Source organism: Cervus canadensis, chromosome 3 (assembly GCF_019320065.1).
Source record: "Cervus canadensis isolate Bull #8, Minnesota chromosome 3, ASM1932006v1, whole genome shotgun sequence".
Lineage (NCBI taxonomy): Eukaryota > Metazoa > Chordata > Mammalia > Artiodactyla > Cervidae > Cervus > Cervus canadensis.
Window position 1 is genome coordinate 113910457 of NC_057388.1, and position 24769 is coordinate 113935225.

Below are 24769 nucleotides of genomic sequence, written 5' to 3' on the forward strand. Positions count from 1 at the left end.
CGCCGACAGGGGACACAAGGGAGACTGAAGACACCTCCGCAAGGGCCCGGGAGGGCCAGCTCGGTGCGGACAGGCACACACACGGACAGCCGCCTAGCGGGCCCCACGGCGAGGCCGCGCGGAGGCCGCACAGACACAGCCAGGGACAGCAGGGTTTGTAAGCAGCAGGCGAGTCAAGCACAGAAACCACTAGGAGGCCTAGAAACCCCGGGCTGTACTATGTGAAGTCAAAACAAAATACCTTAACACAAACCTCTTGACATGGGCACTCATTTTAGGTTCGGAACGCGCACAACCTGTGGGGTTGACGGCCAGCGGCAGCTCCATGAGGGGGTTCCGGCCATACCGGAAGGTGTAGTTTTCACAGGCCTCAACCCCAGGGAGCTGGAGAGAAGCAGAGACAGACAGACAGGTAACTCACGGGATCAAGACTGCAGGCAAGACAGACCAGCCAGAGCACGACCCAAACTCAATTCTGTGAAAACAACGTGTCAACATTTTCAGAACACCGGCAACACGAGGCGCTGTGTGAACAGGAGCCGCTGCCCTCAGAGCCTGACTGTGGCGAGCTCACCACGGTCGGGGTCCTGGAGTTGGGGTGACGTGAGGGTACCTCCTAAGATCACCTGCGTTACAGGCCTTTTCTACAATCTATCTCCTGTGGACTCTGTCTGTGGGAGGCGTGACAGAGGCACATCACTTGGGTAGGGTGTGACCGAAGCAAGTGGTGGCTTCTGGGGTGTCCACTCTCCTCCAGAGAAAGCCCATCAGTGACTTTCTTCTTGAAACAATGCCTTACAAACTACACAGTTTTCCATGACCACTGCGTGTAAACTCACTATCGCACATGTGGGCTCATGAACGCCAGTCACGTGCTAGTGACCAACCTGGGCCTTGGCAGGAGAGTGGCTGTGAACGCCGGGCACCAACCTGCCGCCCTGCAGGAGCGGGGCCTCATCCCACTGCATGGCTGACACCCGGCCCCGGAGGCCCTGAGGCCTGTGACCTGCCTCAGGATGTCCACACGGACACAGGAGCGACTCACGGAGGCCTGTTCTCTCAGGCAGGAGCTCATTACCGGCCAAGCCACTCCCTGCAGTGTGGGGACCGTGACCACCCAGCCCGGTGTCAGGGGATGGGTGTGGCGGGGCAGGAGGGCGGCCCGGCACTCACTGACTCCGCGATCCGTGCCACTGCAGAGACGGTCAGGCCAAATAGGTCCTCCCCTTTCAGATAGGCTGGGAAAAGCTGCAGCATTTCGGATTTTTTCCTCACACAGGCCACGGGCTCCAAAATTTTATCCCAAACACCTACATATGGACAAAAGACATTTTTAATGACAAATTTGCTCTCAGGTAAAGAGGAGAAAGGATGCCATATAAAAACAAAACCAAAATGAAGACCCACTGCTCACAAAGACTTACCGGATCCAAGTAAAGCCCATGGGCAGGTGTTACCCGCTTATCAGATGGCAGCAGTTTTTTATTAAGACTTTTTAGAAAGTTTTAGGGGAAAGAATACGCTACAGTCAGAGAATTAGACAATAAAGCTGGAAAGTACAGTCTAACATAACTGAAATTCATGCTGGCCACTTAGCGTATCAGATTTTCAAATGCTTAATCCACTTAAGTAACTAACATCTGCAGATAGATCCTTTCCTCTCAGAGTTAAATCAAAATCTGAAATTGATATTTCATTGGAATTATCTTCAGAGCATTTTCTTTAAAAAAAAAAAAAAAGGAAAAACAACTATTAAACTTATTTATAAAAAGCAGTTCTGCACCACTTTCTACATCAATAAAAACAACAATCTAGATTTAATTAACCTAGAGGCCAAAACTAAGTGTCTCATTTCTGGCTCTAAATTTAGTATCTGATGCTGCTGAGATACGACAATCTGTACAATATGCTTTAAATGTGGTTCCCACCTTCTAGGTGATGTTAAGAGAGCCCCTAAGGTGACAGGCAATCTTTACCTAGAAATCTTTCTGTTTATAAACTGCTGGAATTTATATGCATATACTGATGTAGAGCAAGTCTAGCAAGTGTTTAGAGAACAGTGTGGGAAAGACAAGGTAGGACACAGGGAAGTTAAAGTCTGCATCTGTCGATGAAGGACGCACACCCGCCGTTAGGAACCATGAACACACGTGAGACACGGGGAAACACTGCCGTGAAGCCTTCACTGGCCTAAGGCTGCAGGGGCGGGGCCTGACCTTTGGGCGAGGTGTCACTCAAGACGAGGTCCTCGTGGCCCTGCTCCACGACCCGGATGACGAACACGGGCCGGCCGTCCTTCTCCTCGATGGAGCAGAGGTAGCGACAGCGGCGGTTGGCGTAGCGCGTGCTCCAGTAGAGCCGGCTGGCCTCGTAGCCCACGGGGAAGAGCGCCGTGGGGGAGTGGAAGGCCGGCATCTGCTGCGGGAGCAGCTGGCCGATGGCGTGGAAGACGAGGCTGCCCACGCGGAAGGTGTGCTCACGCTCCCCGCGCTGCACGATGCTGGCGATCTGCCGCACCTCGTCGCGCTGCACGTACACCCTCCTGAAGACGGCGAAGTAGCTCAGCTCCTGCTCGTGGAGGCCCTTTGGTTTGTGCACGGGACAAAGCATAGTTTTATCTTTAAAAAACATGCATTGTGCTTTAATGGCGCAAGTGAAGTGATAAATGTTGGTGCAGCGGAACCGGTGACAGCCGCCCGTGGCCCCCGTCTTGTGGCAGAAGACGCACTTCATCTGCAGGCCCCTCCGCAGGGCCAGCTCCACGTTGATCAGGGCGCCAGCCTGGGTCTCATAGACCTCCGTGGACCACAGTGCACAGTTCAGGTGGACCCACAGGTCCAGGTCGAGGTTGAGCAGCCTCGCAGGCCCATCCGTCAGCCCGTCGCCCTCTTCGTGGCAGAAGCAGCACTTGCGGAAGTCCTTGGGCACAGGGTCGGGCTTCAGGGAGGTGCCCAGCCTCTTCAGGAACTCGTCGATCTCCTCCTCGCAGGGGGGCTTGAAGGTCCCCTTGGGGACCACGATGTGGATGCTCCACTTCTTCCACTTCATGCCCCTCCACTTCTTGGGGGTCGGCCTACAGTCTTCAAGCCCACCATGGACAGTCCTCAGCCGAGGCTTTAGCTTGACTGTGACCTTAAGCTCATCAGGCTTTGCCTCCACTTTGGCCGCTTCAAAAGCAGGAGGGAAAGAGATGGGAGGGGACGCCGGGGGCGAGGCTTTCTCCTGGAGCTGTGGCAGACAGTGCACGTCTAGCGTGGAGGTGTTGTTACTGTACTGATGTGGCGCTCTGGAAGGCAGCTCTTGTACAGGTGACTGTGGCAACGAGGGGACGGACTCCTGTGCCATCAAGAGAAACACGCAAGTCATTCCAAAGCTGCAAAAGCCAATTCTGCCTAAAACAAGAAGCCAAGCAGTGGTTCTAACAGCGAGTTTGGGCCTGTAAGCGAGTGGTAAGGATGCACACAGAGAAGTCCACACGGAGGCCCCTGCACTGCATGCAGAGATCGAGTATCGGCGGGGCAGGGCGGCGGGTGGGGGAGGGGGCTTCTCTACAAAGACTTCACTCTGGAGAACATTCTGCTCTTAAACTTACTTGGATCCTCCTGTTTCAAATCATACTAAACCCTAAAAACTCAGTGTTGCCACAGGAGCTAATTTACACAATGAAGCAGTGTTCTTTGTTTAACCAAATGAGAACTTCATATCATAATCTTCTATGAGCTTGTCCTACCCTCTGAAATTCCTGTTTGTTCATCTTGGGCTTAATAAATGGGCATAAATGTGAAAGATGGGGAAGATGTCCCCATCAACAAGTTGTATTTAACTTTTTCTCAGAGGCTGCCTGGCTCCCATTGAGCCACTAAAGGGGCTGAGCTGAAACAGAAGCTTGGTTAATTTCTTTTTAGATAAAACCCACAGGTTCCCCCCACCCAGCACTGGTCTGAAAAAAAGACAAGTCTCACAGAAAATCCAGAAGCAGGCAGGCACTGTACACTGACTTAAGCAACTATCTGATGAAAAAAACAGCTCCTTCTCTCATCGAGGCTCATATATTCTGCAGTCTAAATTTATTTGGCACTTAGCTTGAATTTTATTACACTGGGCACTACTGCTTGTTAACTAAGACTCAGACTGAGACGGTCCGCATCTCACCTTGCTTTCTGAGTTTTTTGCTTGTGTAGTTGATGAATAGAGAATAAAGCAGTTGTTACTACAGAAGACAATGTCCTTCTCCACTCTACTGGGGCCATCTCGGGAACCCTGAAAAGCAAAGAGAAGGGTGTGGGCAGCTCAACAAGTCAAAATTCAATGGAAAGGAGATCCACACAGAGTAGTTTCTGCTGTTGTTCTTGAATGTAGCAAAAAAGTAACAAGAAGCCGATATTTAGCATATAATATTTAGCCACAGAAAAAATACACTAACAAATACTCTCCATATTTCACTGTATTTAAAAATACGTGCTTCTCCCTGGATCCTACAGAACAGGCTGCTGTAGCTATGAGCACATCAGACATATGCCAACGCTACTTCCAGGAGCAGGTGTCCAAGCGGCCCACAAGTGGGCTCCTCTGGACGTGGGAGAGGGCAGCGCCCAGGACACAGGGGGTCAGGGAGGGAACACCCGAGTACCTTGTTGACAAAGGCCAGATCTCTGGCCGACTTCCTCACGCCGCTCCCCAGAATGACCACTTTGCAGTGACAGCACCACTGGGGCCTGAGCGCCGTGCTCTCTGAGATACCGTGCCCGGCATCCTTGTATCCCGAGAGACCTGGGGACAGAGCACTCGTGTCAGCGATACACGCTGAGCAGCAACGCGGGGTGTGAGGCTGCGCGTCCACCAGAGCGCGGCACGCAGCACGGCACTCCAGTCCTTTAGCGAGGGCCATCTTCTAGGCACTGGCTGTGGGGCATCTGTTCTGTGCAGAACGCTGGGGGACAAGGAAAGGAAGCTCTCCTCACACGGCTGGACGACACGGGGCTGGGAGAAGTGCAGAAGGAACCTGGGACACGCATTATCATCTCCGGTCTACGTGTGAACCCTGGACACACGCATGTCATCTCCAGTCTACGTGTGAACCCTGGACACATGCATGTCATCACCAGTCTATGTGTGAACTCTGGACACATTTGTCTCATCTCCAGTCTATATGTGAATCCTGGACACACACATGTCATCGCCGGTCTACTTGTGAACAATGGACACACATGTCATCTCCAGTCTGTGTGTGAACCCTGGACACATGTGTCTCATCTCCAGTCTACATGTGAATCCTGGACACACATCATCACCGGTCTACATGTGAACAATGGACACACATGTCATCTCCAGTCTACATGTGAACCCTGGACACACACACGTCATCTCCAGTCTACATGTGAACCCTGGACACACATGTCATCTCCAGTCTATGTGTGAACTCCGGACACATGTGTCTCATCTCCAGTCTATATGTGAACCCTGGACACACGTCATTGCCGGTCTACATGTGAACAATGGACACACATGTCATCTCCAGTCTGTGTGTGAACCCTGGACACGTGTCTCATCTCCAGTCTACATGTGAACCCTGGACACACGCATGTCATCTCCAGTCTACATGTGAACCTGGAACACAGGCGTGTCATCTCCAGTCTACGTGTGAACCCTGGACACACGTGTCATCTCCAGTCCATGAGTGAACTCTGGACACGTGTGTCTCATCTCCAGTCTACGTGTGGAAGTGAGTCGGGAGGGAGAGTGTTTCTGACACGAACTGTCTCATGGAAGGTGAAGAGGCTCATGCACCAGAGTCTCACATGAGTGCAACAGGAAAGTCACAGAGAGATTCAGGGCCAAGATAAAAACTAGGTCAGGACCCGGATTAGAAGGCCCGAGGGCCCCACAGAGCGCAGCGCTGGTGTGGCCGTGGAGGCTCACGGGGAGAAGCAGGGCGGACCGGAGTGACCGAGTGGCCGGAGCTGAGGACTCAGCCTCTCCCAGGGAGGCTCGAGGGCGAGGCCCGAGCGCGGCTGGGCTCAGATGCAGGCGAGCACGAACAAGACACAGGAGCCCGGCGAGTGGGGAGACGAGGGACACGGGGCAAGGCCGGGAGGGGGGCCTCGCACGGCTGAGGCAAGGGCCACCCCTCTCGGCAGCGGGATCGGGGCTGGCACGCCTGCGGGAGAGAAGGGCCTGGAGATGGCGTGGAAGAGAAGGAAAAGGACGCGCGTGGAGACAGCCTATCTGCACCCTGGACGCAGGTGGAAGTGGGCAGGGGGTGAACAGGTCTGGGGGCGCACACTCAGCGCCCCGCTGATGCAGGCTCTAATGCATCCCCAGGCACTGCAGTTCAGGTCACCACAGAGGACAGAACACACGGGGGTTAACCCACCAAGGACTGGGGGCCAGTGTGGGACCTGTTATTCGCTAAGACTGAAGTGAGATTGTACAGGAGGAGCGTGACTCTGGTGTCAAGAGCATTCTGAGTTAGTGACACGTAAACCAGCTCACCATTGCTTGCCGGAGGGAGCGGCGTGCTAGGCTGCTTCAGGTGGAAAGAGCTGGCTAGCCTGGGAGGGCGCGCAGATCCTGGTGGAGGCCCACGAAGAAATACACGCTGTCGATACTCCAAACCTGGGTTTACTCTGTGGCTACTGACCAAACCCACGGATGGAACATCTGGAGCATTACTAACCTCGTAGCTGTTAGGAATCCGAACATGGAGGAGGTCGGAAAATGCAGCCACAACACTGCTAATGTTCTAGAACAAAGGCAAACGCTGCGTTACCGCCCAGAGGAACAGAGGACACTGGGAACACTCACGCCGGGACAAACGCATATACTGCAAGCAAATCCAGCCATTCTTATTCAGACCTGAGAGTCTCAAGTGGAAAAAGGGTTGTGATGGGCCAATATCCAAATAAAGCTCTCATGAAACAAGGAGAGATCCTCGTACAAGGTTCCAATTAATGTTAAGTATCTATCAAGGCATTAAACTGTTTTAGACGTTTTAGCACAAGCAGTGAGCTAATAAGCCTTGTCATGGTTTTTACAGCTGGTCAGAAGCTTCCTTCAAGTGGACTCTTGCAGCTCTGGGCAGAAGTCTGCCACAGTCTATGAGAACACACCACTGCTATGTTCTGTTGACAACCAAAACACCCCGTCAGTGACCATGAGCGTGGCTGCCAACAAAACACCTTCAAGAATTGGGAGAGGCCTCAGCAATGTACTAATGTCTGATACGGGAACTAGAACACGTTCACAGCTGATGATACAGTTCCTCACTGCTTAACCGGCTGCGTGAAAACCGTCATCAAAAGGGTGCTCTCGAAAGAGTGCTCCACATACACACATACACACTCTAAGGAGTGCTCTGTACACACACATACACACTCTAAGGAATGCTCCGTACACACACACACACAAAGGAGTGCTCCATACACACACACTCTAAGGAGTGCTACACACACACACACAGAGTGCTCCGTACACACTCTAAGGAGTGCTCCACACACACACACTCTAAGGAGTGCTCTGTGCACAAACATACACACGCTAAGGAGTGCTCCACATACATACACACACACTGAGGAGTGCTCCGTGCACAAACATACACACGCTAAGGAGTGCTCCGTACACATACATACACACACACTCTAAGGAGTGCTCCGTGCACACATACACACACACACACTCTCTAAGGAGTGCCCCGTCTGTGCATTCTTCAGTAGAACAAGGAGAGACCTGACTGCACTCTGCCCTTTCTGTCTTAGCTTAGGCCGAGACCAGTTTGTCGCGCTCAGAGCAGCAGACGTGTGAAGGGATGGCTGAGCCGGCCCTAACCTGGTGCTATTCTACAGCGTCAAGCAGCCAGTCCACCTTTACCTCAGCAGCTGTAGGGTGCAGGGTGATTGCCACAGATATCAGACCCGACCTGGGACCGTTTGGGGATGAGCCAAAAGGTGACGTGAAAAATAAAGTGCCTGGCTCAGTTTTGATGTCATTCCTTCTGGATTCCAAGCCTTAAAAAAACAGCAAGGACAAGCTGTGCGTTAAGCCTTTTCTAGACTCAAGCAGTAGCCAACCCTCCCCCGAGCTGGGCGCCCCTACCTCTGCCGGCATTGCTGGGAAGGATGGGGATGATGGGGGACGGCACGGGCTCCGGGGGCTCCTCTTTGACTAGCGATAGGTCCGGGTACCTGCTCACTTCCATCCCAACCACGCTCTCAGGGGAGGACGAGGGGACAAAGCTGTCGGGGGTGTCCCGCTCTGCCCCGTGCTCCTGCATCCTGAGAGGAGGGGAAATACGTGTGGGCACACGGGCACGTCCATCACGGGGGCTTCCCGCACCGGCCCTGCCTGTCCACGCCTGTGACCTCACTGTGACTGCACAGCGACAGCAACCTGAGAAGCCACAGATTCAGTTCAGGCCAAACAGGAAATCCCTTGGAAAAAAATAAGACACGTGTTGAACTATAAAGTAATTGAAATGTACCTGTCTTCTGACTAAAGCTTCAGCATCCAAGTTTAAAGACCTGCCAGAGGAGGAAGAGGCTCCATCTGTAACTCAGCACAGACAGACGGCTCCCGGCCCAGCAGGGTCCCAGCCCAGCGAGACCAGCGACATGTGTGAGGCCAGAAGGGGCAAGGGCGTCCCCCACGCGGCCAGTCTCGGGGCACACAACCCTCCCACAGCTGCAGCTGACTTAAAGAGGGGAGAAGGGTGAGAACCTGAAGGCCTTAGGGCTTCAGAGGCCCCTTTTTTCCTTAATGGATAAAGTTAAGGTGAAGAAAACGGAACAGACTAGACCAGAACCAAAGGTTACCGAGGCAACTGGGGCTGGAAGGCGAGTGTGTCCTGGGCTAAACGTGGCAGGGCGGCCCGCGCGTCGGGGGTCTCACCCGTCCCTGAGCAGACACCTTTGTGCTGCAGGAGGTGGTGAGAAGCAGTGTGTAACGGGACCCGGGAGAGGGTCCTGGAGAAACCCAGGGCGGGCACTAAACATGCACACCTAGGAAGCCGCCCACCGCACGGCTCCTGACTCATGACTTGCACAAACCCAGCAGTGAGGTGCAGGAGGGAGATCTGGATTCTAGCTCTGGACAAGGTCTCCCTGTCGGCCCACAGCTTTCTCATTAATAAAGCAGAGGAACTTCAGCTTATAAAGGACAATGATCTTTGAAATATTTTGCATGGAGACTCCCACTGCCTTAGCGTCTATTGATTATTTACTGAACTTCCTATATCAGGCGATTTCTAAAATGCACAAACAAATTTCTATTAAATCCTAAGAATGTTTTATAACAGTTAAGTTCTGAAGACAATTATTCACCAACTTTTACCTTTTAAGTCTTTTTACATGCATTTCCTATAGACATTATGCTATATACAAACACAAATAACGTTTTAATAAATGAAATAATTAAAAAGTATTTGAGAACAAGGAATGCCTACCTTAATTCCTCCTGATTGTTATGAGGCGGAGTTGGGAGTGAGGCTGGAACATCCACCGTCTTAGGGCCTTGAGCAATCGCTCTGGCCAGCAAGTCGTCTTGTGGTCTGAACGGCAGCTGAAACCCTTTAGATCCTAAGCTTTTGGTAACTGGAAAAGTAAAAACACAAACCCCCAAGTACGTTCAGTCGAACTGATGGGCGGGAAGAACCCCACAATCTGACCGCCATCTCACCGCACGCAGCGGCACACACGGGCTTGGCATCCTACCTTCGTGGCTCACTAACACGCCAGCTTTTCCAGCAAGCTCTTCAGTCGTTGCAAAACCATTTGCCATCTTCTGACAAGCCATAGGAGGTGGTGTAGGAGGAAGAGAGGCAGGGGGTGTTGGAGGATTACTTAAATTATTCTGCTGCAGGAGACCAAAAAATTTTAAAATTATATGCTACAGAGCAAATATGCCATGACCTTGCTAAAACTTAGTTCTGTGAATTTTTAGCACAGGGAAGCAAGGCTACAGAAATGTAATCAGATGCATCTTCATTCCTAAAGTGCACACCAAGAAGAACGAGAAACGTGCAGGCCAGGAGGCTCTTCAGTGGAGCAGATACCCATAATCCTCTGGGCATACTGCCCACAGGCTTGCTTTCCCAGCTTGGAAAGTAAGAAGCAAATTGACACTGTGCCTCAGTGTCAATTCAGTTCTATTCGACTCACTTAAGTTTCACTGTTAAAGCCAGTGAAGGATAGCTTTAAATTCAACCAATAAATAGTAATTAAATTAAGATATGCCCCAGTTCTATAACAAATTTGAGAATTTAAGATCCCACTCCAATAACTGCAACTCGTATCTTAGGTATTAGCATCTGGATTGTCCAGAAATCTCAAAAAGAAGCAAAAGGAGTAGCACGAATACTAAACGGATTGAGCCATTAGCAAACATAGCTCCCTGCAAACAGCTCTCCCTGTTTGTCACCACTTTTCCATCTGACTCATTAGTCTCTCTGGGACTGTTGGAATCTACCAACACCATCATGCTAACCAAGTGCAGGGCACAGTCAAACATGGTGCAAAGACCTAGGAGTTCATGAAGATGATGAAGCTGTGTGGAGAACAGCCCGCATCAGAAGAGAAGGAATTTACAAGAGTCAGGAGAGGTTCTAACTGGAGAGGAAAGTGGACCACGATAATACACAGAGCACCACAAGAGAAGGACATTAACGCTGAAGAAGAGAAGCCCCAGGGACACTGATGATGCTCCCCAGTATTTTTGCAAAAAAAAAAAAAAAAGATCACTTTACACAAGTCAGATGTGAAGTCAAGAATATCTAGTGAGCCTATCATAAAACTTTGTTAAAAAAAAAAAATACCAAAGGATAAACATGGTTTAGTTTGGTATTATTTTAATAGCCTAAGGATTAATGCATAGTTGCAATTCGTACCTAAATTATTAGACTTAACACATTTTTCAGGGTTTTTCACTGTATTTTTTAGGGTAAATTCCTAACTACATTTTTTTATTCTATTTACTATGAATTCGGATTCATCTTAAGAATTAATAAAGATTTCTAAGACACTTAAGTATTTTCCCCTACCACAGAAACACATAATGGATGTTTTTCCACAGTGTGTATTCTGACCTATACAAAAATTTCAGAAGTTTATACTGGAAAACACTTTACTTGGTAAAGTTTTAACCTTTGAGTTGAACTCAAGTTTAAATGGAACTTGGAAGATTAGATGTAAACTGGATGGAAAACGAGACCAGCTCTACCAGTTCGGCTATGGTATCCAAAAGAGGAGGCAAGGCAACACCTTGGCAGAGAAACATACCTTGTAGATCAACTGAGAATAGTAATCCGAAACCCCTTCAAGGGCGGCACTGCCAAAAGCTCCTAGAAGTCGATTCCCACTATTAAACTGGCCACTGCCGTAAGGAAGAAAGTGGGCAAAGTTCACTCCAATGACCGGTTCCATTAGAGGGAGCAGAGAGAGCTGCTATTGAAAAACACATTTAAGAGTAATGTACACGATAAACAAAACAAGTGTTTCTCCATTTTCCTAAGACCCAAGGCAACTCAGTCAAATAAGGCTTGAGAAAAATAAGACTTAAAAATTTCAAGTGTCAAAATGCTGGAATAAGTGAGAGAGACTACAGGATCTTTTTGAGATATACTTAAAAATGAGCCTTATCCTCATCTGTCTTAAAGAGATGCTGCCCGGCATCTAGCAAGAAAAACACCTTCCTTCTCTCAGCTCAGCAAGACTCGGGGCGGACCTGAGGCTCGGCGCCCCCAGCGGCCCTCTCAGCAGCTGTCTCCCACCTTCTGTGACAGCCACGAAGGTGTAAGGATGGACTTTACTACAGGAGAGACCAACGCCTGTGTTTCTCTGCGTCCAGAGTCACAAGGAATGTGGACAGAACTTTCCTGGGTGCTGAGGCTGCTTCCTTAGAACGTAAGTAAATCTCGACAATCCAGCTATTTTACTGTAATTTTGGGGTGCCAACAGAGGAGGTGCAATTTGCTTGCAAACAGGAAATCTATTAGGCTCCTTGTTGAGATATCTCTTACCCCTCAACGTTTTGGAAATGATGGCAACCAAGAGAGTTACATAGGGCTGAAAAAGCATCTGACGTCTCACTTCCTTGAAATTTACAGGGGCTCTCCGGAAGACTCACCTGTTTGAGGTGGGTGAAGGTGTCGCCGGTGGAGTACAGAGCTTGTCTCTCCTCGTCTTCCTTTTTCCTCTTCTTTGACCGAGGCGCCGCTTTCTCCCCAGTCCTCGGAGTCCTTTTGCTTCGCTGTTTCTTGGTTTCACTTCCTCCATCTGTTTTTGGCAACTGGTTGCTGCCACATCCAAAAACACCTTGCACTTGAGCCCCCAAAGTTTGCTAATGTAATTGGAAAGGTTAAGAAAGAAGTGAACCATCCATGTGCTTGATTTTCAATTCCTGCTAACCCAGCTCCATCCTAAGACACACACTCCCAAGATGGGTACCCCAAGCTAAGGAGGGAAGATGGTGGCCTCAAAAGGCTAGCCTCCTGAGAACAGCATCCCCCTTTTCAGACACGACTCTCAGTAACAGCTGCAAAGCTTGGCGAGTGAGCAGAGCTCATCCCCTTTCAGAGAAGCCCAACCCCGGCCTGCCTGCCTGCCCTGGAGCTGCTGACAGTCCGGGGCCCCTCTTCTCTGGGCTTGGGAACAGGGGCCCTGAGTGAAGGCTGTGCCGGTCTCTTCACGGCGGTCATGGTGCCTTATCTGGGCTCGCCTTAGGGAGGGGTGAAGTACAGGTGTTTGGAAACCACTGCTAGGCCCAGAAAAGCATCACAGACTCTGTCTCTCAGCCGAGAGGCCCAGCTAGCCATCAGAGAGTGATGAAAACACACATGCTTCATCCCAGTGAGTTCACAGTCACCCATCTGACTAACAACCACTACACACTTCAACACAGTTAACAAGTAAGCCTTTCCTTTACTTTCATCTTTATGGCTAAGAATAAACCAGGCATTAAAGAAGTTTTTAAGGGCAGGGCTACCAATACCTTAAAAATATGGGACTCTCTTTAGGAGCCTTTATTTCTAAACTTGACACTCAATACTTTGCTACAGGCAACTACAGTTCCTAGACTTACTTTAACGTACCCCGCACTGAATCTTCAGGGATTTACAGGTTATAGTGTAAATAACATCGTGCATAGGTGGCAACATTTTCCTGTACAAGGCCAAAAATTAAGTATCTTATCACCGACTCAACGGGCATGAGTTTGAGCAAACTCGGGGAGATGGTGAAAGACTGGAAAGCCTGATGTGTTGCAGTCTATGGGGTCTCAAAGAGTGGACACAACTGAGCGACTGAACAACAACAAATATCTTATGCTTTGCAGACCATACACCGTCTGTTACAAACACTCCACTCTGCCCCAGCACTACAAAATCAAGTACAGCAACCCATAAACTGATGAGTTTGTCTCTGGGCTAATAAAATACTTTGAATTCATGGACACCAACCTTGAAGATCAGAATTTTCACGTGCTGTGAAACATCACTGTTTCATATTCTCTTCAACCATTAAAAAAACGCAAAAACTCTTAGCTCATACAAACGAGGCTGTGGCAGCAGGCACACAGTGCCCACTCCAGGGCTAACCTGAGGTTCTCCAAGGGAGGTCCCCAGGGAGGCAGATAGCAGCCCCCAGGACGGGTGCACGCTCTCTGGTCCCACCCCAGACCTGCCGGATGTGAACCCAGGGCGGGGCCAGCCAGTGGTTTAACAGGCCCTCCAGGTGACTCTGGCACACTCACGTTCCAAGGACCCTGGCCTCCAGCTATGCCTCTGGTGCCCACGTGAGTGTGAATCACCTGGGATCTTGTTAAAACCACATTCTGATTGGTATGTCGGTGCTGGGAGCACAAGATTCCGCTTCCTAAACAGCTCCCAGATGAGGCTGATCCCCAAGGACTGCATGGTGAGCAGCGTGGCGCAAGGCCCGAGCACCTCTCTGTTGTTTGACTCCAGTCACCAAGTCACGTCTGACTCTTCTGCAACCCTATGGACTGCAGTCCACCAGCTCCTTGTCCATGGGATTTCTCAGATAATAATACTGGAGTGGGTTGACATTTCCTTCTCCAGGGAATCTTCTTGACCCAGGAATCGAACCCAGGTCTCCTGAACTGGCAGGCAGGTTCTTTACCACTGAGCCACCAGGGAAGCCCCAAGCACTTCTTACTGGCTTATAAAAGAAGGATAATGCAACTGCTTGTTAGATGTGCAGGGTCAGGCCCTGTAAGTGCCTAAGAGACTTCTCCCGTCCTCACAATGACCCTAAAAACCAGCCATTACTATACTTCAAAGAATAATTTTAATTATAGAAGAACACAAAAGATTAAAAATCATCCAAAAGTTTGCCTGAGATAGGAACAGTTCACATTTTAATGTTTCCGATTTTTTACCTATGCTTACATATACTATGATAAAAACACAATGAACCATACTCAATATTCTTTTATTCTGGTGGCTGTCTTTTAAACTTGACATGTGGTTTGTCCCCTGTGACATTAAACATTCACACATAGCACAAATTTTAATGGCTGCAAAAAATCTGTATATCATTCAGACATATATATGGAAACATCAAATCAGTACCTAGAGTAGTGGATTTAGGTTGCTTTCTCTCATTCTTATCTATCAGTAAAGACAAAGCCATTCAGCTGCTTTTTGTGTGGTCACGTCTCTGCACCTACCAGAATGTTACATTCCTCCCGCCTGGTTACCAGGTGGTCACAGGTGCGCACCACCTTTCATCCTATCACAAGCACAGGGTGTCCCCAGATTACTTTAATCCCTGTGACAACCCACTGACAGGGAGCATCACTGGTCCTGTTTTACAGGCAGAGTCTGAGGCACAGAAAGCCTGACCTGCCCAGGCTGCACGCTGCAGAGAGAGGAAACATGGCCTTAACGCAAACTGGGGGGTGACCACTCCACGTCAGCAGAGGCTTCGCCCCAACACCACAAGTAACAGCCACTTCCGGGAGGGAAAACAGTTTCGGCACGGAGGAAGATGGGGGAGGAAGATGGGGCAGTCCAACTACGGCCACAACAGTTTCGCCTTAAGCGTGACTACAACGTAAATGGATTTCACAGTCTGTAAAATGGGAGTAATAACTGTGCCTGTGTTACCTCAGGGCAAGTGCTCAGCACAGTGTAACCCCTGGAATGTGGTTAAGAAGGCATCACCCTAGTAACTAGGGCCTGCTCCTCGCTGCTTCCCAGACGGACAAACATGTGACACAGTCCAGACATTTATACACATATATACACCAGCTGACCTCACCCTTGTTCCATCACAACACCCACATCAACATTTTTTACATGTAATTGCTAGTGGTGTTAGGACAAACTTAATCCACCCAGTACCGACTCTGGCAAGCACTGTGTCAGGCACGGAGGACAGAAGGGGGCTTGGGGTGCAGTCTGCACCTCCAGGAGTCGCCTGTTCAGAGGCACCAGATGCTGCCACATGAGCACATGGGCACTCAATCAGTGGCTGGGCTGAGACAGTATATGGAGAAGATGATTCCAGAACTGAGTTCTGAAAGACAAAGGCACTGGCTAGATGTGAATTCTCTAAGACCTTCAGGGACTGCAAGGCACCCAGGCTTCCCAGGGGCAGAGAAGGCAACAGAGTAAGTGGCAATAGTGCGGGCCTCTGGGCTGATGACAAATATGACTGAAAACCTTACCACCACCAAAATCCACAAAATTCGTATGTGAATCTCTGGAATTAGCACTCAATCTCTACTGAATCAGACAAATAGAGAGAAAACAAAGAGTTAAGCCAATACTTGCAAAATGAAAGGCTCCATGAACAACTGCACACAAGGCCAACTAAATTCACCAGTCTACTCCATTCAGTTTAAAAAAACAGAAAGAAAACCTAATCTGAGAAGCTCTCTAGGGAATTTATGAATACAATAGTAATAGCACTGCAACTTTTGAAAGATAAGACAAGTAGATAAACTCCTACAACCGAAAAAAACCTGCTGTGGGAAATATCTCAGGGAAGTTCACTGGAATGCAGGAGATGGAATCTCGTAGGGAGTATTTACAAGAAAATTCTGTACACAAAAGAAGAAGCAAATCCAGTGTTCTGTAACTTAAAAAGGGCAAAATACTGACACGTGGAAAACCACAAAGGTGAAATAACATCTACACGTTAAGACCGTGTGTGTATAACATGAAGTATTAACACACTGAAACAGAATGGATCCCCGGTATGCATTACAGGGGTGCATGAGCTACTTTCTGTTATTTCCAAGAAGTTAATTGAAACTGCACGCAATCTGCAATTAGGACACATAGACACTTACTTCTTTGCTTGAGTTAGATCCACTCAACGTGGTAATAATCAGCTGATGGGAACATGTGAGGTATGAAATGCACTACCCTACAGATCTCTGATTTTTGAAAAACATAATAAATTATTGGTTGATAATAATTTATGGGTGTAAATCAAAAGATGAGATCCATGCTTTTTCCTCAAGAATAAAAAGGCTGTAACAGGTTGGCACTAATCTGCTGTGACCATAACGTGAAACGAAAGAGGACAAAGGACGCTGTGGTTTCCCTGAGCCACACTTACCACGTCAGCTGCGTTCTGCCTCTCGACCAGTTTGCTGTCCTTCGTAGAATCCTCTTCTGAACAAAAACCACCTTCGGGTTTCTGATTTAAAAGGGAAGATGCCTTTTTATTTTTCAGCAGGTGCTTCAGAAGCTCATTGCCCGAGTCCCCTTTGGTAGCAGGAGCCCCGGCGGGTCGGGGAGGGCTGTGCGCGGGGCAGGTGGTGGCAGCCGCGGCCTGCTCCTCAGCCTGGTCCCCGGGGAGCTGCTCAGCTTCGGGCGCCCCCCGGCCCGGGCCCTGCTCCAGCTCGGGGGTCTCCAGTTTCGCCTCTTGGGCGGGGGTCTCCACGGAGAGCTTCTCCACCTCTGACTCTGCATAGGTCTGCTGATCTGGGTTTCCCTGTGCGAAGTCCCCACCGGGCGGCTGGGCCTCTGGCTCAGCGCACAGTGGGCCTGCTGCCACGCCGGGTGGGGACAGGCCCGTGGGCTCCGCCGCCTCGGGTCCCGCTGGCTGCGGGGGCTCACTGGGTGCGGGCGCGGCAGGTGTGGAGGTAGCTTCTGGGACACTTGGGGTTGGCGGAGCGGTGACATCCGAGTGGGGGGTGGACGGCGCCTTGGCCGACTCAGTGTCCTCGTCCTTCTTCTTCTTCCGGGTCCTCTTTTTTTTCCCTTTCTCTTCTGGGATTATGTCAGAATACAGCTGGATGAGCGACTGCGCTGAGCCCGGGTAGCTCTGCCCCTGGGTGATGGCCGGGTCCTGGCTGCCGGGGAGACCGCTGCTGGCCGTGGGGGGTGCCGTGGGGAGAGCAGGTGTGAACGGCGGCCTCGCGGGGGACGGCTGGAACCCGGGCCCGGGAAGACCTGCGTGGACCTGCTTCACGGGGTGGAAACTCGGGCTTCCCCCCGGAATAGAGGGCGACTCGGGAACAAAGGAGGGCGGTCCTGTCGGTCTTCTCTCGTTGGTCTGCAGGAAACCTGGGGTAGGGGGTGAACTAAGAGAGGCCTGCTGCATGCTCTGGGGCTGCACCGCCTGCCCCATCTGGTGCTGCGGGGACGGCGGGAGGGGCCGCGGGGGCGGCACAAAGTCGCGGGGAAGGTCCGAGCCGTAGAACGGGAGCTGGGGCGCCGGCGGCCGGCTGCTCAGCTCCGAGCCCATCAGGCTGTGCTGCTCCAGCTCCAGCCGCTGCTGCAAAGCCCTCTGTCTGTCGACTTCCTGCATGAGCTGGATCCGCTGTCTCTCCTGCTGTTCCCGGAGACGTTCCTTACGTTCTCGTTCTTGAAAACTTTCACTGAACGGGTTATTGTCGTCAAATTCCACCCGTGGTGGCGGTCCACTCTGGGGATTTGCATTTGACACAGCCCCTGGGGCTGGTGTGCAAGTTTTTATTGGTAACTGTGCAACCGGAGGCTGAATCCTAGGAGGGTTGAGAGGGAGGTGAGGAGCAGCACTGGGAGGCTGCCACCCAGGTAAGCTGGGCATTCTGGCCGGGCTGGTGTGGCCAGGCATGACCGCAGGGTGCTGAAGCTGCGGGGGCGCCATGGGGAAGCTGGGCTGGCTCATGGCAGGCGGGGGCGCACCCGGGACCAGCGGCGGCTGGGGCTGGACACCAGGCAGAGCGGTGGGCGGGGGGGCCATTGCACATTGCTGCTGCTGCTGCTGCTTAATCCGGTAATCTTCAATCAACTCAGCATGCTCTTTCTGTTGTTTACGAATCTGGAATCATAAAAGTAAGTCTTGCTCATTATGTATGTACTTCAGGCTTTACAAACACTGGCTGATGATAAAGGTGCAGGTTACACAGAAGGCAATTAGATCTTGTAGAGGCAAAATTATTTTGCTTATTAGGCGATGGCAAACATCACCCCCCTCCAAAAAACTCATCAACTAAAACTGCCAATCTTTTCGATAATAAAATGTTTCTAAATAGGAAATACCAGAAACAAATTTGAAAAACATTTTTTTGATAATAATATTAAGAAAATTCTACTCTGAAAATCATAAATTTTTTAAAGTATTAAAAAAAAAGACAATAGGGGATTCCCCAGAAGTTCAGCGGTTAGGACCCCACACTTTTCACTGCTGTGGCCGAGTTCAAACCCTCGTTGGGGAACTAAAGTCCCACACACTATGTGCCGTGGACAAAACAAAACAAAACCCATAAACAAAGGTTATACAGGAATTAGCTAATTGTGATGCCTTAGAGGTTACATTTGGAGAAGGCAATGGCACCCCACTCCAGTCCTCTTGCCTGGAACATCCCATGGACGGAGGAGTCTGGTGGGCTGCAGTCCACGGAGTTGCTAAGAGTCAGACACGACTGAGCAACTTCACTTTCACGCATTGGAGAAGGAAATGGCAACCCACTCCAGTGTTCTTGCCTGGAGAATCCCAGGGATGGGGGAGCCTGGTGGGCTGCCATCTATGGGGTTGCACAGAGTCGGACACGACTGAAGCGACTTAACAGCAGAGGTTACGTTAATACAGAAGGTTAGACTCACTATGAGATTTAACTCAAACTTTAACCATTTAAATGCGAAGATTTCATTTAAGTATACAAAATTGTACAACATGTTAAAAAAAAGATGAATTAGTAGTACACATACCACACCCTCCCATCCATGTTAAAAAGACTAGATTGCTAAAACTCCTTGAAATTAAATGGGTATAATTTCTGAAATATGGAGACGCTCCAGGGTGGTATTTTGAATACTTCCTACTAGGCTCCTAAACACCATGGCTGACTTGTGTCAGCGAGCTCATCCCAGACCCGTGGTGGCCCCAAGGGCAGACGCTCGGGACCACCTCAGTAAAGACACAAGCCACGTCCTGAGGACACACAGCCTCACAACAGGGAGCTGGGAGACAGGACCGCGAGACGCATGTGTTCTTCACAACGGCTGCATTTCCTCATACTGGACTCATGCACTGACCCAAATACTAACACATTTTCAACTTATTAATCAACAGGTTCCCAGGCCGACTAGTATATTCGCTGCACACATTGTTTGGGCCTGTTTCCCAGTAGCTGTTTCCTACCTGTTCTCTTCTCTCTCCTGACTGGCTTCCTACTAGAACTGAGGAAGTCACCACTGGACTTTGGTGAAGGAGAATGAACACACATCAAGCACCCAGAACACGATCTGGAATACAGAAGGTGCTGAGCCAGGCCTCTCCCAGGACATTTAAAAATTCTCTTAAAAACACTGTCATTAACTGCTTATCTTAATGAGATTACATTGGATTGCTGCCAACTATGTAACAGATGATGTGTCCCATTTTCTAAGTATAGCATTAATTTCTAAATAGGATTTAATCCACGTATATGCGAAAACTAGGCCCTCATCATAAAAAATTTATAGAAATATAACAGAAGGCAATAACAAAGATAAAAATAATTTATAAAAGAATCCTTAAAAGCATATTTACTTGCAGTAAAAAATGGTCCCAAAACCTCACTCTGGAAGAATCCTAGTTTTAAACAAGGGGATCATACTGTAATCACCAGGGGGCTGCAGAGAATATGGGGAGACAGCATCACTGACTCAATGGATGTGAATTTGAGCAAACTCTGGGAGACAGTCAAGGACAGGAGAGCCTGGCATGCTACAGAACACAGGGTTTCAATGAGTTCATGACGGATCAACAACATAGCTTGCAGATAAAACGCCTGAGTCCAAACCCTTAATCTTTTCCTCAGCTATCTCATCCATCTCCACAGTGACTCAGTAGGTTCTTATCTTTTGTTGTTCAGTTGCTAAGTGATGTCTGACTCCTTGGGACCCTATGAATTGTAGCACATCAGGCTTCCCTGTCCTTCAGTATCTCCCGGAGCTTGCTCAAACTCATGTCCATTGAGTCAATGATGCTATCCAACCACTCATCCTCTGTCATCCCCTTTTCTTCTGCCCTCAATCTTTCCTGTATAAAATGGTGATAATAACCCCTTGTTCAGAAGGTTAGGTAAGACAGGGGATGTGACTAACTTTCTTATGCAGAAAGCTCTTCTGTGATTTTTACCGAGTCAATCAAACTACTCTTAGAAACTATTAACTTGGAGAATAAAATGTATGTTGACAATCAAAAACAAGATGGACCTTTCTGATGTATAATTCTATGAATTTCAACACAGATGAAGACCAGTACGGCCATCACCACAATCAAGAAACAGGCTACCACCCCTTTGTAATCAAATCCTCCTCTCCCAGCTCTAGGCCCTGGCAACCACTAAACTACTGTCCAACTATGTAATTCTGTCATTTCAAGAATTTTCTATAAATGGAATCAATATATAACTTTTTGGGACTAGCTTCTTTTACTCAGTACAACGCTCTTGCTGTATCTACCCCAGCTGTGGTGTATTTCAGCAGTTCCATTCTTTCTGATTGCTGAATAAGTATTTCATCATTCGAATGTGCCACACTTTGTCCAAACATTCACCACCAAAGGATGGTTCGGGGGGACGTGGGGGTGTCCCAGTTTTTGGTGACTATGTTAGAGATGCTGTCTGTATGTGTACTCACAGGTTTTGGGTGAACCTGTTTTTAATTCAAGTAAATGCCCAAGAGGGTCCCTTTATGCATTTTGAACACTATTCCTGTTTCATTTTAAATAAAAAGCTCAAGTTTTACCTCTTTGTAAGTACAACTGCTATTTCAGTATGAACATTCTGAGAGCCATCGTGTCTATAATGGAAGACAACAACAAACTGGTTGTGTTTCAGGAGTGAGTCCTTTACAGTCACTGTGTATTAAGATCAGAATACTGACAGGGACACCAATAAACACAGAGCATGAAAAAAAGCCCAGCGGAATGATTCAAAAATGCTATATCTGAAACTCCACTGGAGACTAGGGAACCAAAGACAGGGCAAAGCAAAGGTCAACTCCAAGTACTGAGAGAAAACTGAGGCTCTCACCACGTGCTATCTCTAGGAAAGCTAAAGACTCTGCATGGTGACCCCTCAGTGCAGGGAAAGCACTTCAATTCCCCCAGCTCCATCGGCTCCAGCAGGGTTTCCTACCAGAGCACGGGCACGGTTCCTCTAAGTCAGGTCCGGGACCACACGCCTCGTCAGAGGCACTCACGCAGTATGTGACTCTGGGGCAAGGACTGGGGCCGTCACTCCCTCAGTGAGAGGTCTGAGAGCTGTCATTTCCGACAGCACACTTCTGTGTGCCATCCCACCAACCAAATCCATTCATAATTAATCAAGAGCAGACTGTTTGGCCAAGCTATGTGTTACCTGTTCCAGCTGCTTCTGAACCATGCTCTGCTGCTCAGTGACATGCTTGAGCTGCTCGGCGTCCTCCTCCGGGAACTCTCGCCCAGCCTTTTTGGCAGTACGCTGCTTAGCTGAAAGGGCCTTCTTGGATTTCCTGTGTGCGCCGATTTGTTCTTCAAGATATTTCTGCTGCATCTGAAGAAGCTGTTGGGTCTCCTGAAGCCATTCTTCGTACTGTTTACGTTGTGAATCATCTGAGGAAAAAAATTAAAATTCATCTGTGTTAATTTTCTGAAGAGTTCAGTACAAGATACACAAATCCATTTTGTAAGGGAACAGTTTCATCATGACCTTGTCATAGGTATTTTGAAAACATAATACTAAATTTTAGACCATAATGCACCTATAGAGTAGAAGCTTTTAGAAAAATATTTAAGAAAACTAAAGAATGCATATTCTTAGGACACAGGCTAACCTCATAAATACTATAAACCCAATCTCTGAGAAGCAGATGACTTATCTGATAGGATGCTTTTCATCTACTACATTATTGAAATCTCTGACCCAAAAGCCACTGTTTACTAAAATAAACTCATTTGTATCTGATTAACTCAGCTTTACAGATTTTGAAGAGACAAAGTGAGACACAGCCTGCCAAGGTCCAGGGCATGGGTCAGGTATCATTTCCCATGCTAATTTTCCTATGTTGATAAGGTTTCCTCTATTTCTAAACAGTGAAAACATGTCCTGAATTAACAGGGAAAGAACCTAGAATGTTTTAGAAATGACCAATATGAAGTCTGTTTTATAAAGGAAATCTGTAAGTTAAAAAAACTGATGATTTTTAAGAATTTTGTCATTTATATTTCTATAAATAAGCCATTAACCAAGTAAAATCTTTTCCACTTGTATGACTGTCATTAATATCTCCCCAAACAGTTGTATCTCTTCATCTTGTAGCAATATTCCTACTTTATTCTTTGAGGGCACTTTACTTCACTGATGCCAAGTTAAGGAAAAAAAAAAAAGTCATCTTATGTTGTGAAATTCAGAATATACCGTTTTGACTCACTTTAAGACAAAGAAATGAATAAATACAATTCCAAGAAGGACATTAGCTGAAAAATTACATCAATGATTTAACAGAATATCATCATACATTAAGAATCCACCCAAAGTCAATGGGGACAATAAAGCCAGAAAAAGCCAGTTGGTTATAGTAGTTCACTTGTTTTTAAGGCAAATATGTATTCAAATTATAATCATTAATGAAAGGGGAATTTCAAAAGGTTGGACCTTGGGTTTGTTCTTAAACCCAGAAGTTCCGTCCGTGTATGAACTTGAATCTCGTCTACTAAATTTGCAGGGCATTGTTCTAGAACAGGCTTTTTCACAAGATTTCAGAAGTTCTGCTTCTGGTAGAATGAGACCTACCGCAAGGAAAGCCTTTCTGGTTTCTGGAACCAGGAGAGCAGAGGTGAGCAAAATGAAAAATAACGGTGAAAAAAAAGTTAGCTAGACAGTCTGGAGAGTTCAGAAAGGTTCAGTCTGGGGAGAACTTTAAACGCTATCCTGAAGCACCGTGGGACCCCTGAAGGTAACTAGGAGGATGTGGTAGCATCCTGCATCCCTGACTTCACACCATGCTGCTAAACCCGGCTCCTCTTTAAGCACACGCCCTTTGCTGTTCCCATTTGGTGTCCTTGTCACTGACACAGACAGTCATTAGAAAAGAAGTGGTTTTATGCCACAGATTGTAAAGTGCCCAGTCTATATACAAAAATAGCAACACTGAAGAGAACGGGGGAGATGATTTTTCTCTATTAAAATACTCATCTCTAACCATAAGTATTCATGCACAGAAAAAAGCAAAGCAAAGCAATGAAAGACATGCCTTGAGGAAGAGGACCCTAATAGGGCAGCAGTGATGTTTAATAAAAGATTGAGGGCACTTTGACTTCAGATAACACACCTACACTAACTCCAAGATTTTAGAAGAACACAGATATAGTGCAAACCAGCAATCCCCAGAGAACACGTAACTGATTAGATTTATACTTACTGACAAAGCCTGGACCAAAATTTGGAGGATTAGGCCTAGAAATCTGATGTGTTATACTGCCATCCTAAAATAAGTAAAATTTACAAATAGGTTTATTCCACATTTCAGTTAAAGGGGGACAAAAACTTAAAAAAAGTAAAAAGAAGTGGAAGGGAAAAAACTTTAATTTCTTATGACATCTTTGCAGCTTTCATTTCGATAAAAAGTATAATGAATTTTGTGGTGACAACCTACTTTTTGAAAATTTTAAACTACCTCTGAACTGTTATATTTGCTAGGTCTCAGTTGTAAAACAATTATTTTTGAACTAAGAGGTTATTCATCAAAAATATGATAGTAGGGCAAATCAAATAGTACTTAGCTAAAGATTCACATAAAACCCTACTTTGTGATCAAATCTAGCTGGTTTCTTCAGCAACTAAGACATAGAAACATGGGTTCCAGATTTACTAAATTCCACTTCACAAAGTTATTTATAAACGAGAACCAGTATCTCTAACAGGCACAAATAATAAAACAAATATGCATTAAATATTACTCTCATTTTCTAGTTGCATGTCATTTTTCCCAGGGAGATTGAATAAATAGTTATCATCTCACAATTCCCTGGTAACAATCTGATAAATAAAATTAACTTTGAAAAAGCATTTACTGAGTTCTCACAAATTCTGTTAGACATGAGCTGTAGACAAACGACGACAAATACCAGCACCCAGAATGCACTAAATGTAAACCATAAAATCCTGCAAAGCAGGTGGGGTAACAGTCAACAGATCAGAAAACAGAGGCTAAAAAGTCTGCCCCCAAATCCTAATAAACTCAGAGTGGAAATCAGATTAAACTCAGCTATGAAGCCTATGTTTCTTCAACAGTGTCAGATGGCTCTTTTTAAATGAAAATATAATTATCAGCATAATAAATCTAAAGCAG

The 24769-nt window shown here is 47.8% G+C and overlaps 1 protein-coding gene across 13 annotated transcripts in view; it reads right to left on the reverse strand.

Annotated features, from left to right (window-relative positions):
* The window catches only part of KMT2C (lysine methyltransferase 2C), a 257514-nt gene that overhangs the window by 7296 nt on the left and 225449 nt on the right, over positions 1–24769 (reverse strand). For 7 of the 13 annotated variants that reach the window (XM_043464206.1, XM_043464205.1, XM_043464211.1 and 4 more), the window contains 15 exons: positions 23840–23903; positions 21799–22031; positions 16578–18269; positions 12115–12327; positions 11268–11432; positions 9705–9846; positions 9437–9584; positions 8092–8270; positions 7867–8003; positions 6493–6742; positions 4631–4770; positions 4153–4260; positions 2217–3336; positions 1174–1310; positions 242–384 (listed from right to left, as the gene is read on the reverse strand). In XM_043464206.1, coding sequence (XP_043320141.1) covers positions 242–384; positions 1174–1310; positions 2217–3336; positions 4153–4260; positions 4631–4770; positions 6493–6742; positions 7867–8003; positions 8092–8270; positions 9437–9584; positions 9705–9846; positions 11268–11432; positions 12115–12327; positions 16578–18269; positions 21799–22031; positions 23840–23903 — 4871 coding nt within the window. Of the gene's footprint in view, positions 1–241; positions 385–1173; positions 1311–2216; positions 3337–4152; positions 4261–4630; positions 4771–6492; positions 6743–7866; positions 8004–8091; positions 8271–9436; positions 9585–9704; positions 9847–11267; positions 11433–12114; positions 12328–16577; positions 18270–21798; positions 22032–23839; positions 23904–24769 lie in introns of those variants that run through there. The other 6 variants (XM_043464210.1, XM_043464200.1, XM_043464209.1 and 3 more) reach the window with 6 other exon arrangements.